This window comes from Mastomys coucha, unplaced genomic scaffold (genome assembly GCF_008632895.1).
Source record: "Mastomys coucha isolate ucsf_1 unplaced genomic scaffold, UCSF_Mcou_1 pScaffold6, whole genome shotgun sequence".
NCBI lineage: Eukaryota > Metazoa > Chordata > Mammalia > Rodentia > Muridae > Mastomys > Mastomys coucha.
In genome coordinates, this window is record NW_022196912.1 from 40,008,167 (window position 1) to 40,022,789 (window position 14,623).

Below are 14,623 nucleotides of genomic sequence, written 5' to 3' on the forward strand. Positions count from 1 at the left end.
GGATGCCTTTAGTTCTCGGCCCCCTCCGCTGCATCACATTCTTCTCCTGCACTGTCTGATGTCCATAACTACAGAAGAAAAAGAGAATCATAGTAAGTAATTACGTCCATCCAGATATTAAGTCCCTTAAAATGTCAATTCTTTAAGCAACATGATCCAAGACTGTCCCTTCTCAAGCTGAGAACTATCACCCCTTCAAAACATAGCCTAACAGACATTTACAAAGCCACACAACTGCATACATTCATACATATATGTATGTACTGTAGGCAGTATCTATCACCCATCTACAGGTTCCTCCTTGAAAGTAGACCAAGACAGCTCCCAATACCACACAAGTAATAAAACTGCAATTACAGAATATACAAAGGAAGTACTGAGAATTTCATGTTCTTCATTGTCAATAGTGAAATGCTTTCCTTGAAAACTGCTTAAACATAATTTATGAGACTAATAAAGCAAGAAATACATAAGGAGAAAATCGTGAACTTGGTAACTGTTTCCTAGTACATGAAGGGCTAACAGAAAAAGCAACAGAACTATTCTGTAGTGACAGAAATGTAAATGGCAGGTGGGTGATAAAGGTAACAGAGACACAGCACAATTACATGTGCTTTAACTTAATGCTAAAACTAGAGTGTTCCAAGATGTCTCTAATTAAGAATGAAAAGAGAGCTGGGCGGTGGTGGCGCACGCCTTTAATCCCAGCACTTGGGAGGCAGAGGCAGGCGGATTTCTGAGTTCGAGGCCAGCCTGGTCTCCAGAGTGAGTTCCAGGACAGCCAGGGCTATACAGAGAAACCCTGTCTCGAAAAAAAAAAAAAAAAAAAAAAAAGAATGAAAAGAGAAAGCAAAACGTTGTCAATATTAACTGCAATGAGTTCAGAAAACGGAATTTATCAACACTAAGATGCTGCTTGCAACTTAAGAAAAACTAGGCTCAGGGGTGCGTGAGAAAGAGCACCAACCGGTCTTCCAAAGTTCCTGAGTGCAAATCCCAACAACCACATGATGGCTCGTAACCACTCATAATGAGATCTGATGCCCTCTTCTAGTCAGCTGCAGTATACTTATTTATAATAATAATTAAATCTTTTTTAAAAAAGGAAAGAAAAATCAGGCTATAAGGTTATCTTAAATCACTACTAAGATACTAAGATAAATAGCTAGTCCTGAGTCCATGGAAGGAGCTCACAGAACCAGCTGTGTGTGTGGATCTTTCTATCCCTTGTGGCTCTTCTCTGCTACATCCAAGAACACGCAGTGCTCTCCTATGAACTCATCATCTGCTCAAGAGAACTGAACAGATATGGAACTTTAAAAATTTTAGTCAGGCTGGGCAGTGGTGGCATACGCCTTTAATCCAAGCACTTGGGAGGCAGAGGCAGGCGGACTTCTGATTTCTCTGGCCAGCTTGGCCTACACAGTGAGTTCCAGGACAGCCAGGCTATAAAGAGAAACCATGTCTCAAAAAAAAAAAAAAAAAAAAAAAAGAAAAAAAAGAAAAAAAAAATTAAAGAAAAAAATTTAAAACACAGTAATATTAATACTACCTAGTGAAAGCTACAGCAGCACAACCAGGGGCTGGGAAAACTATATTTATATTAAAAGGTATCATTCCCTCCTGTTCTTTTTCTGTTCAGTCTAAGATATTATCCCATCAAATTTACGTGAACACAGAAAATGACTAAGTTCAAGCTGCTTCACTGTTTTTCAATTATTTCCCACTGTACTTTGTTTGGGTATGAAATGTCCCCAACAGGCTTATGTTAAAGCCTTAGCGCCTCATACTGTGCCTTTAGAGAGGAAGTACAATCCTTTAGAGGAGGTATCAAGTTAGAGAAAGCTGGGTCATTGTGGGAGCACCCTTGAAGGACACTGTCAGATCTCTTTCCTGGGTGCAGGAGAGATGCAGGACTTCACCTCACTGAACCTGTTAAGCTGTTCAACACAACACACCCAAGCTACTACTGTGGACTGAAACCCTTAAACTCATGAATCCTAAACTAAACATTGTTTTAAAGTTGTCTAATCCAGTTTGTCACAAGGATAGAACACTAATGCATCATCCCTTATCTTAAAGAATGAAGGAGAAAACTCAAAGCTTTAGCTTACAAGCAGAGGTAAGATTACACACAGGCTTAGCCTCTGTATAGGTTAGTTCTCTTTCTTTTTGTCAATCTGACACAAGCCAAGGCACCTTGGTAGCAGGAACCTTAACTGAGGCAATGCCTCCATCAGATTGGCCTGTAGGCATGCCTGTGGGGGCATTTTCTTGATTAATAACTGGCATGAGAGGGCCTAGCTTTACGATGCGAAGTGGCACCCCTGAGCATGAACTTCTGGGTTATGAAAGAAAGCAGGCTGAGTAAGTCATGGAAACAACTGAGTAAAAGCAGTACTCCTCCATGGCCTCTGCTTCAGTTCTTGCCTCTAGGTTCCTGCCCTGACTGACTTTCCCTCTTCTTTTGAGACAGGGTTTCTCTGTATAGTCCTGGCCATCCTGGAACTCATTTTATAGATCAGGCTGACCTCAATCTCACAGAGACCTTCCTGCCTCTGTCTCCTAAGTGCTGAAATTAAAGGTGTGTACCACCACCACCCAGCTCCTGACTTCCCTCCATGCTGGAGCATAAAATCTAAACTGAAATAAAGTCTTCTCTTCCCAATGCTTTTAAGTCGTCATGTTTTTGAAAACTAGGAAACTCACTATCAAATGTTCACAACAGAACACAACAGAAAAAAAATTTAAACCTTTATAGGCATAGGCATTGGCATGTTGCCTGCAGACTATGTGTGTGCATTGCCCATCGGGCCAGAAGAGGGTGTTGGGTCCCTTAGGACTGGAGTTAGTCCATTGTGAACCACTATGTAGACATTGACACTCAAACCCTGGCCCTCTGAGAGAGCAACCAATGCTCCTAACCACTGAATCATCTCTCTAGCCCTCCAAGTTAACTTTTATTAAATAAGAAGATTGCAATACATATAGAATCCCTAATTTGTTATATCTAATTAACCCAAAGAAAGGAAATACTAGAACTACACAAGCTCTCTACATTAACTGTTACCAACATGTTCAACTAAGTCTAATAGTAATGATAATACTGTGTTCCTACAGTGCATTAACTTTCATAGAAAGGTCTGATAAAATACTTTTGTCGCCGGGCGGTGGTGGCGCACGCCTTTAATCCCAGCACTCGGGAGGCAGAGGCAGGCGGATTTCTGAGTTCGAGGCCAGCCTGGTCTACAGAGTGAGTTCCAGGACAGCCAGAGCTACACAGAGAAACCCTGTCTCGAGAAAAAAAAAAAAAAAAAAAAAAAAAAAAAGAAAAATACTTTTGTCATCCTGAAGACACTTCTCCAAACTTTGTAAGAGACTATAGCTCTAGTTGTACAGTGGTAGTGCACACCTTTAATCCCAGCACTTGGGAGGCAGGGCAAGTGGATCTCTGAGTTTGAAGCCAGCCTGGTCCACAAATGAGTTCTAGGACAGCCAGGGCTACACAGAGAAACCCTGTCTCAAAAATGACAACAAAAAAGAGGCTATAGCTTTTCTACAACTGCCCCCAAGACATGACAATCAAAATGAAGTTACTGTTGTTTCTGAAAACAGACATGTAATAGTGAACAACTCACTGTTAAGTTGTCTCTAAGCAACTGCATGATCAGGGTGCTGTCTTTGTAGGAGTCTTCGTTCAGTGTATCAAGCTCTGCGATGGCCTCATCAAAAGCCTGGTAAAGTTAACATTCATAGTAAGTAATACATTCAATTAAGCAACAGAAGCTAGCCAATCTGCAAATACAATTGTGTGTACAGCCACATTATGCTATAGGGCAACACTATGGAAGTACTCCCTTGGAGACCCAGTTTAGATTTTGTGAGGGTTCCACTTCAAGTTGTCCCTGCCCCTCAACTTGGGAGAGTTCTGGCCTCACCTTTCCTTAATAGCTATACTTGCTCTGTTTCTTTAAAAAAAGAAGGAGTGGGGCGCACCTGGTGAGATGGCTCAGCTGTCAAGAGCACCGACTACTCTTCCAGAGGACCTGAGTTCATTCCCAGCAACCACATGGTGGCTCACAACCATCTATAATGAGATCTGATGCCCTCTTCTGTAATGTCTGAAGACAGCTACAGTATACTTATATACATAAAATAAATAATCTTTAAAAAAAATTAATATAACCTGAAATTCACTCTAAGTATTTATATAAACAAGTTGATTCTTTCACAAAATACACAGTATATTAAAAACACTTATTATAATTCTTATAAGAACTAGTGTAAGGGGAAAGGATGGGGCAGACACTAATAAAGAAACTGCCTAACACACACACACACACACACACACACACACACACACACAAACACACACACGAACAAAAATGGCCTCCCTTGATCATCCAAATATATATACTTAGTTTCTCAAACACCCTCATAAAAAGAGGGATGAACCTAACAGAAATCTTACCGTTTTAGCCAGTGTGCAGGCAAGCTCTGGATTATTAAGGATCTCATAGTAAAATACAGAAAAGTTAAGAGCCAGCCCCAGGCGGATTGGATGTGTAGGTTGCATCTCTTTCTTGCTTATATCAAATGCCTCTTGGTAGGCTCCTTGGGAATTTTCTATCGTTTCTGTGAGTTGAAGGAGGAAAACCAGTTAAGCACAATAAGCAAAAATATCAATCCAATATATAGTATCAACTAACAACTTTAACATAGGTATCTGGCTATGAGTCATTTTCATCACTATAGCTCCAGTATATTTAAATAAAAATCTATGGAGACCAGCAAAACAGTGGATAAAAGTGCTTTGACACCAAGCTTGACAACACAAGTTTGATCCTTGGAACCCACATGGTAGATGTCCTTTGATCCCCATACGTGTGTTATGGCATTCAGACACACACATACTATGTATGGGGCTGGCAAGAAGGCTCAGCGGGTAAGAGCACTGACTGCTCTTCCAAAGGTCCTGAGTTCGGATCCCAGCAACCACATGATGGCTCACAACCACCCGTAATGAGATCTGACGTCCTCTTCTGGTGCGTCTGAAGACAGCTACAGTGAATTACCCCAGAGCGAGCGGAGCAGGAGCAAGCGGGTTGGCAGAGATCCTGAGTTCAATTCCCAGCAGCCACACACGATGGCCATCTGTACAGCTACAGTGTACTCATACACATAAAATAAATACAATAAATCTTAAAAAAAAAAAAAAAACCACACAAGTGTTCACTTTTAAGATTTTTTCCTTTGATGTAGCTAGAGAAATATCTCAGTGGTTAAGATACTGGTGGTTCTTCCAGAGAACCCAGGTTCAATTCCGAGGTCATACAGCAGCTCAACTATCTGCAAACTCTAGTTCCAGGGCCTCCGAGGGCACCAGGAACACACAGGTGTAAACATATACCCAAGTATAACATGTATACACAGAAAACACTTTAAATTTTAAGTACCATTTGTTTATTCTTTTACATTTTCACACATCTAGACAGTTTAATCATATCCACCACCATCATCCTCTCTCCAAATACTCCCTCCCAGTCTAATTAAATGTTGCCATAAGGGCACAGGTGTGGGGTCATCCACTGGGACAAGACACATAACTTTTTATTTTTACATTACAAAGAACCTGTAAATCACCTACAGACTATTATCCTACATGCAACCAATTACCTGTTATGGTTTGAATATGAAATGCTAACTAAGGCACATATGATATGGTTGCAAGTTTGTGTGGCTTTTAAGAACTACAACCTTAAGGTACTAACCAAACCAGTGGATCAGTCCTTTGATGATGGCATTATTGGGATGTGATGAAATCTAGGAGACAGGGGCTAGTTAAAGGAAACAAGTCAGAGAAGCATTTCCTGAAAAGATCTCTAGATCCTCACCCCTCTTGCTTCTTGGCTGCAATTAAATGTGCAATTCTGTTCCATCATATCCTGTCACGTTCTGCCTACTTCAGGGTCCACATTAACAGAATTAATGAACCATTGGCTGAATCTTCTGAAACCAAAGTAACTCTTGCTTTTAAGCTATTTTTCTCAGATATTTTGTCACAGTAACAAGTGACTACCCATTCCCATTTCTTTTTATATATTCTGGATTTACCCATGGATCAAAGATACTTACGTTTTCGATCATCACCACAAGCTACTTCAGCAAGATACCGGAAATAATCTCCCTTCATTTTCAGATAGAAGACCTTACTCTCTGGATTAGTTGCATTGGCTATTAGATACTTATCCAACAATTCCTAAAAATAAATAGATATAAATGAATAAATAAGTAAATAAAACAAATACTAATAAGACAACAAGATAACCACAGACAAGAACTTATACTTCCACGTATCATTCCAACCTGGACCTGAAACATGTTCTTACAACAGGGTTAGATTGTTATACTACCTTCCCCAGCAGGTATTAAATTATTCAGCCCGTGCTTTATAACAAAAAACTTAGATAATACCAAATACTGTTGTTAGAAAAAGCTTGCCCATTCAGTCAGTAGTCCATTTACCCAATATTAACTGATTTAGGTGCCATGAACCTGACTCAAGTAAATACATTAGAAAGCCTGAAATAAGGTTCCTGCTGCCCTCAAGAAGTACTCAGTTGATTAAGCACATCATGAACTATACACCCACATGTTTTAAAAGATGTACAAATGAGATGCTATAAAAGCTCGCTCTGGGGGGCTGGAGAGACGACTCAGTGGTTAAGAACACTAACTACTCTTCCAGAGATCCTGAGTTCAGTTCCCAGCAACCACATGGTGACTCACAACCATCTGTAATAGATCTGATGCCCACTCTTCTGGTGTGTCTGAAAAAAGTGACAGAGTACTCATACATAAAATAAATAAACCTCTTTTTTTTAAAAAAAAAGCTAGCTCTGAGACAGCCTCTAGGTTAGAAAAGGTGGCAGGGGGAAGTGATCTGAGCATAGGCAGGGAGTAGCACGTAGAAGAGGGTCAGTCAAGCTGAAAGTGATATAAAGAAACCTGAAGAGGTACCTTGTATGAATGGACAGAACTGTTCTCAAAAACCATAGGTTATTACATAAAAACTCTGCCCAGAACCAGGAGTGGAACACCTCCCTACCTGTACAGCTTTTCACTGTTGTTATTGAAATTGGCTACCATCAATACTATAGAGTAAAATCCTACTGTTAGAGACAGTACATGGAGTCAATTTTTTGTTTTTGACAACTGGGAAGAGGAATATCAATTGAGAAAATGCCTCCAATAATTTGGACTCTAGGAATGCATGTAGGGTAATCTTAATGATTAATGTGGTAAGGCCCAGCTCACCATATTAACTAACCCAGCAGTGCCAACCCTAACCAGGTAGTACTGGGTTATATAAAAAAGCAAGTAGAGCAAACTGTGGAGAGTAAGCCAATAAACCGCATTCTTCTACGGTCTCTGCTCCACTTCCTGCCCCCAGGTTCATTCCTTGAGTTCCTGCCCTGACTTTCTAAGTGATGGAGTGCCATCTGGGAGTTTTAAATTTTAAGAAACCCTTTCCTCCCCACAGAAGGTTTTAATCAATATTTTATCAAGGCAACAGAACCCAAGTAGCACAGAGTACAACTGGGAAGAGGAACATCAATTGAGAAAATGCCTCCAATAATTTGGACTCTAGGAATGCATGTAGGGTAATCTTAATGATTAATGTGGTAAGGCCCAGCTCACCATATTAACTAACCCAGCAGTGTCAACCCTAGCCTAGCTGGAAATATTTCCACCTGTATGGTTTTCAGTGTTAAAAGGGCTATGATGACTGCTGAAGAGAAAACTGTCACCCATCAGTATTACCCAGCTATGCTCTCTGCCTGCTATACCACTGGACAGCAGGACAAGAGTTCCCACTGGAGCTGTATTGTTACATCTGCTACAGGAATAACCAAAATAACCTGGTCCATATCCTATAGCTGGGGAAGTCACAGGACCTAGTGAGGATGCTACAGCTATGCTGATAAAAGGACATGATATACCTGTCAAACTGCCTTCCAAATAATTACTTTTATTTCCATACAGTATTACTGCCATCAGCCTTGGTATAGAATCAAAACTGGTCAAAGTACTGAGAATAAGTGAGTTAAATGTTCATCTATAAACAATACCCACGCCATTCGCTCCAAAGCTCAGGGAATATGACAGATGAGGGTATGAAGAAGGTAGAAGCCAGAGGATAGGGTGGAGTGTTATAAAATGCTGGTCTTCCAGGAATATGACAAGCTGCAATTACCTATATAAGATTTGGTCCGTCGGTATCTCGTTATGGATAGGGAAGGGATTTACGGGGCCTCACCCCTTTCTTAGGATTTATAAGCAATTCACAATTGGGGGAGGGACTCATAAAATTCCAATTTTTAAGGATCTGTAGATAGTTAATAATTACTAAGGGGAGAGATACTTTTGTCAGTGCGTAGATACTGTTACCAGTATCTACATTCAAGCAACCCTAATCAAGCTTACTGGATCACCCCCCAAAAAAATAAAAATAAAAAGGGGGAGGGGCACTTGGAGGGATGGTGATGGCTCAGCAGTTAAGAATACACACAATGCTTTTGTATAGGACTAGAGGTAAGGTGCCAGCACCCATACATCAAGCAGTTTAGAACTGCCTGTAACTACCTCATTGGAAATCCAAGGCTCTGGACTTGAGCACCTTCACTCACATGCACATAACTATTTATAAACAAATAATGAAAAATTTTTAAAGGAGGGACAATTAGAAGAGGGTGAATCGAAGGGGACAAGTGAGGGTGGTAGGGGCTGGTGAATATCAAAACACATGACACGAAAATATGAAGATGCATAATAAAATAAATAAATATATTAACCTCCCCCCTTTTTAAGGAAAGGAATACCTGAATTAACCTGGGTACATCTGTAGTCCCAGTTCTTAGGAGGCTAGTAAAGAACTACGGAATAAAGTAAGACATCCCCAGCTTTTCCTATGTAACACAGTAAGACATTCCCCCTCAACGTAAAATAAGGGGAAGTAGGGGACAAGAATGCACTAAGAAGAAAACAGAGATATGGGGTTCTTTTTAGGATGAAACAGGAAATGAGTATGAGGGATAACAATGTAGACAGCACAAATAACTCTCTATGGCTTAGAATGGCATACTTAAGACACTTGGCAGACAAAAAAAGATTAAGCACGGGATCTGCAGATTACATTTAGACATGTTACCACATGTGTGACTTTTACATCATTTACATCAACTGGATCTAAATTGATTAGTTGTATTAAAGTGGTGAAGGGAACAAAATTGGTGCACAGCCTTGCATGTATTCTGTAGATAAGAGCTACTCTACTGGGCCACACAACCATTTACTGATGAGCCTAATTTTTTTAAAAAAGATTTCATTTATTTATGTACACTGTAGCTGTACAGATATCCATGAGCCATCGTGTGTGGCTGCTGGGAATTGAACTCAGGACCTCTGAAGGCCCTGCTCGCTCTGGCCCGGTCCCGCTTCATTGTAGCTGTCTTCAGACCAACCAGAAGAGGGCGTCCAATCTCATTCTAGGTGGTTGTGAGCCACCATGTGGTTGCTGGGAACTCAGGACCTTCGGAAGAGCAGTCAGTCTCTTACCCACTAAGCCATCTCGCCAGCCCCAGCCTAATTATTTTTAAAATGTCGTTATATTTATCTATTTTTTATTCAGAGACATAACCCAGCCTTTCTTGGAACTCGTGCTCCTCATGTTTTAGTCCCCAAGGGACAATAGATGCATATCACCATACCTGTCTTTTAATTTCTCATTTCATACAATGGTCTCTGCATTTAAACCAGTGGCCTAAACAGAAGTTGTTTGTGCTTTAAAAAAAAATTGTACTTGATATAAAATAATTTAAATTTTACTTCTTATAAAAATATTATGGTCTCAAACCTTCATAAACAAGCATTCTCTGGGAATAAGACCAATTAAAACAAGTCAAACCTAGAATAAATAGTCTCACATGCTAAAAATTCAGAAAACAGTAATTAACTCCTTTGTCTCAGTTCATTTTAATAAGCTCAGTAAAGAACAGAAGTTCATGTTTGAATTTTTGAAAAAATACCAGATACTATCTGTGAACAAGCTATAAATAAAGTGCCAACTACGATACAAGTTGGAAAGTCTGGAAAATAACCCAGAAAAAGACTTTTAAACTCTTATATAAATCTATTATTCAAGAAAAAGATCGACTTACCAGATCTCAAATAACATGTATGGAAAAGATTTAATAAAAATTGCCCAACAAAATACAACCACTGTATGTCAGACTGATAGAAAGTAGGGGGGAAAGGCACTTAAAATATTTAAATTTATGAAATTCATCATGAGGCTGTAGAGACGGCTCAGTGGTTAAGAGCACTTGTTTATACAGAGAACCTGGGTTCAATTTCTAGCACTTACGTGGTGTTTTATAACTATCCAACCCAGGGGATCTGATGTCCTCTTCTGACTTCTGTGGTACTAGCCATACATATGGTACACTTACATACATGCAGACAAAACACTCAAATGCATAAAATACATCTTTAAAAAAAATTAGCATTACATTCTTAAACTATCTTCAAAAACCTAGGCTGGAGATAAATCTAATAAAATAAAAAGCCCCACAATATAACATACTATATAATAAAATCCCAAAAGTTTTATTTTATGTTAGTGGCAAGCATGAAATCTATGGTCAAGTTAAAAAGTAGCTGAGTCAGGAATATAGCAAAGAATTCACCAAAGGCCATCCCCGAACTCTAAAGACTAGACTAAAAATAAGTGCTATTTCTACACACCACACACGGAACTGAAAAATGGGTGTCCAAAGTCCAGATTTTAAGAACTTCAGCTCATCTTCACCAATACAAGTTTTTAATGATTTATGTACACTGCTGTGTGTGTTGCCTACCTGAGGGTGTCAGATCCCCTGGATCTGGAGTTACATACAGTCAGTCATGAGCTGCCATATGGGTATGAATTGAACCTGGGTCCTCTAAGAAGAGCAGATATTCTTAACTGCTGAGCCATTGCTCCAGCTCCCACCAGTACAATATTAGTAGCTCCTTAAAGTGAGTCAAAGAAACTCCCTATAACCTTAGAATATCATACCATTTTTAAAAACTTAAGCAGCATATCTGAGATAAATACCTGCCCAGCTACTGAGGGACTTCCATGCAAAGGTTCTCCCCCACTCTTGTCTATTTTCCCAAGTGAGTAGTGAGTAGTGAGGTACTACTACTAACTACCAAAGGATTTCTGAAAAGGTGTCAGATCTGAGGAACACTTACTTGCAGTCATACACATGCAAATAACTTAAATTAGTCTTAAGCTAAAGGCATAGTGGAGCATGCCTTTAATCCCAGCACCCGGTTCCAGGCCAGACAGGGTGAAAGAGACACTGTCAAGACACACACAGACAGAGACAGAAGGTAAGTTTTGAAAACCCTGCTTTGTTGATTTTATTTTGCAATAGAATTTTGGCAGAAGAGGCTAAGATAATCTGATTCCCACTGAGTAAGGACTTGAGGTAAACAGCCTTGAATAAAGAAATTTCCATTCTAGGCCAGGCGGTGGTGGCACACGCTTTTAATCGCAGCACTTGGGAGGCAGAGGCAGGTGGATTTCTGAGTTCCAGGCCAGCCTGGTCTACAGAGTGAGTTCCAGGACAGCCAGGGCTACACAGAGAAACCCTGTCTCAAAAAAAAAAAAAAAAAAAAAAAAAAAAAAAAAAAAAAAAAACAAAAAAAACCCCTAACTTTTCCTCTTTAAAATTTATCAACTTTGACAATTCTTTTTTTTTAAATTTATTTATTATTATATGTAAGTATACACTGTAGTTAGTTGTCTTTAGTCAACTTTTTGCCAGAAGAGGGCATCAGGTCTCATTACGGGTGGTTGTGAGCCACCAGGTGATTGCTGGGATTTGAACTCAGGTCCTTCAGAAGAGCAGTCAGCACTCTTAACCACTGAGCCATCTCTCCAGCCCCCAACTTTGACAATTCTTTTGCACACTGCCATTACATGCAATTTACAATGCTGGGCTTTTACAAATTGATTTATGTTACTTCTATTCTAGAGTTTTACCCAGAGATGATGGTTCTGTCAATGCCACTTGCTTTCTGAGAAGGGAACAAAAGGCACAGAGTAACTGTCTTCCCACACACTATCAGTAATAGAGTCAAATACTTTAATTGAATTCAAAGATATTCAAAAATTTTACTTCATTCCTTACTGAAATGATGAGGGCTGTATCAAATTATCAATACTAGATAGTAGCTACTAATAAAAAATAGGCTATAATTCTTTGTGATATACAGCTTTGCCAGGAGGCAGTATCTTGTGCCTTTAATCTCAGCACTCAGATCTGAGTTCAAGTCCACCCTGCTCTAGAGTAATTTCCAAGACAAACAGAGAAACTCCATCTTGAAAAACAAATGAATAATGACAACAATAACAGTCAGCCAGGTTGTATAATTTAGCTTGTAATTTCTTAATTATTTTTAACAACTTCTTACAGGTGGGGTTTGGGGAGGCTACCAACTGGCTCCTTGAAGAAGAAAAAAAAAACTTTCTGGGTAAGAGTACTAGTAAGAACTCAGAAGGAAAGAAGTAAATAATTTAGCATGTACAGTTAAAAGTTTTCCTATTACTAGTAGTATTATTTTAGGAGATCCCTCTATCTAGATAATCTGGCACTGGGCTCAGAATCCTCCTGCTTAGGCCTCCACACTTAAGGATTACAGTCACGAGCCACCACAGCTTCTTCCAAGGATTATTTTTATTGTAACTCATATGCAGTCTTCAAGGAGGATCCCTGAGAGATTTGAAGGACTCCCCAACTGGGGCTCCCTCTGGCACTAGCAGTGTTATTTGACTGAAGGGTATAGAAAACAAAACATTAAGGAGCCACAAGCTGTCAGTACACCACTCACTCCAAAATGACCTGGTAACTGAGAATACTCTAGACCAGTGGTTCTCAACCTTCCTAACACTGCAACTCTTTACTACACTACCGTTCATCATGTTGTGCTGACCCCAACCATAAAATTATTTCTTTGCTATTTCATAACTAATTTTTCTGTTATGAATTGTAATGTAAAAACCTGATTGCAGGATAACTAACTGAAAGGGCCATAACACACAGATTGAGAACCACTGCTCTAGATCAAAGAGACAAGAGCCTATGGGAAGGGTATAAGCATCTTACACTCAGAAAAACCAGATGGGAGTAACAGGAACACAATACCACAAAAGCTATAAACTAAGAAATGAGTCTGTCAAGGAACAGCACTGAAGCAAATGTAGATTAGTAATGTTTTCTTTTATTCTTTGCTCATGTCTTAGAGAAAGAACTAGAAGAATAAAAAACTCGCCAGGCGGTGGTGGCTCATACCTTTAATCCCAGCACTTGGGAGGCATGAGGCAGACATATTTGTGAGCTCGAAGCCAGCCTGGTCTACGGAGTGAGTTCTAGGAAAGACAGGGCTATAAAGAGAAACCCTGTGGGAGTGGGGTGGGGAGAGGAGAACAAGATACACTGCTTTAACACTTCATACGGAATTATACAGGGAATTCAGTGCCTTCATCTGAGCTCTATAGGCATTGCACACATATGCAGCATACATGTAGACCAAACACATAAAATTTTAAATCTTTAAAAAGTGAAAAGAACATTTATACAAAAGGTACAAAAAAGCTTCTTACATAGCCGGGCAGTGGTGGCTCACGCCTTTAATCCCAGCACTTGGGAGGCAGAGGCAGAGGCAGGAGGACTTCTGAGTTCAGCCTGGTCTACAGAGTGAGTTCCAGGACAGCCAGGGCTACACAGAGAAACCGTCTCGAAAAAACCAATAACAAAAAAACAAACAAAAAAAAGCTTCTTACACACCAAGAATCACATTTGACAGCATCTACTACTTAAGAATCATTTTCTAAAAAGTATTTTATAGGGGCTGGAGAGATGGCTCAGCGGTTAAGAGCACCAACTGCTCTTCCAAAGATCCTGAGTTCAGATCCCAGCAATCACGTGGTGACTCACAACCACCCGTAAAAAGATCTGATGCCCTCTTCTGGTGTGTCTGAAGACAGCTACAGTGTATTACTCCGGAGTGAGTAAGGTCGGAGTGAGGGGGCTAGAGCTAGCAGAGGTCCTGAGTTCAATTCCCAGCAGCCACATGATGGCTTATGGCTATCTGTACAGCTATAGTGTACTCATATACATAAAATAAAAATAAATTTTTTTTTGTTTTTTTGTTTTTTTTGAGACAGGGTTTCTCTGTATAGCCCTGGCTGTCCTCGAACTCAGAAATCTGACTGCCGCTGCCTCCCAAGTGCTGGGATTAAAGGCGTGAGCCACCACTGCCCGGCTCAAGAATATAATTTTTAACTACCAATTTGTTCAAGTACCATGAATGACCTCTACAGTCAGGTTTAAGACCAAGTATAATCCTCCATTTTAAAATAACAGTTGTATTCTTATATAATTTCTTGGTCACTAAAACATTATGAATTATATCTAAATATTTCAGTCCTATGGATACTGAAGCAGTATCTGATCTTAGAATCAAACATGCTGATCAAGTCCCGATGGTTTACTGCCTCCTGGGGAAATTA

At 39.8% G+C, this 14,623-nt stretch overlaps 1 protein-coding gene across 1 annotated transcript in view; it reads right to left on the reverse strand.

The window, feature by feature from the left end:
• Positions 1-3: 3 nt before the first annotated feature.
• Ywhaq (tyrosine 3-monooxygenase/tryptophan 5-monooxygenase activation protein theta) overlaps positions 4-14,623 on the reverse strand; it is a 27,885-nt gene continuing 13,265 nt past the window's right edge. Inside the window, exons 3-6 of the mRNA XM_031355816.1 lie at positions 6,136-6,259; positions 4,472-4,635; positions 3,639-3,734; positions 4-68 (exon numbers count right to left, since the gene is read on the reverse strand). Of these exons, the coding sequence (XP_031211676.1) occupies positions 9-68; positions 3,639-3,734; positions 4,472-4,635; positions 6,136-6,259 (444 nt within the window). The 3' untranslated portion in view covers positions 4-8. The remainder of the gene's footprint in view (positions 69-3,638; positions 3,735-4,471; positions 4,636-6,135; positions 6,260-14,623) is intronic.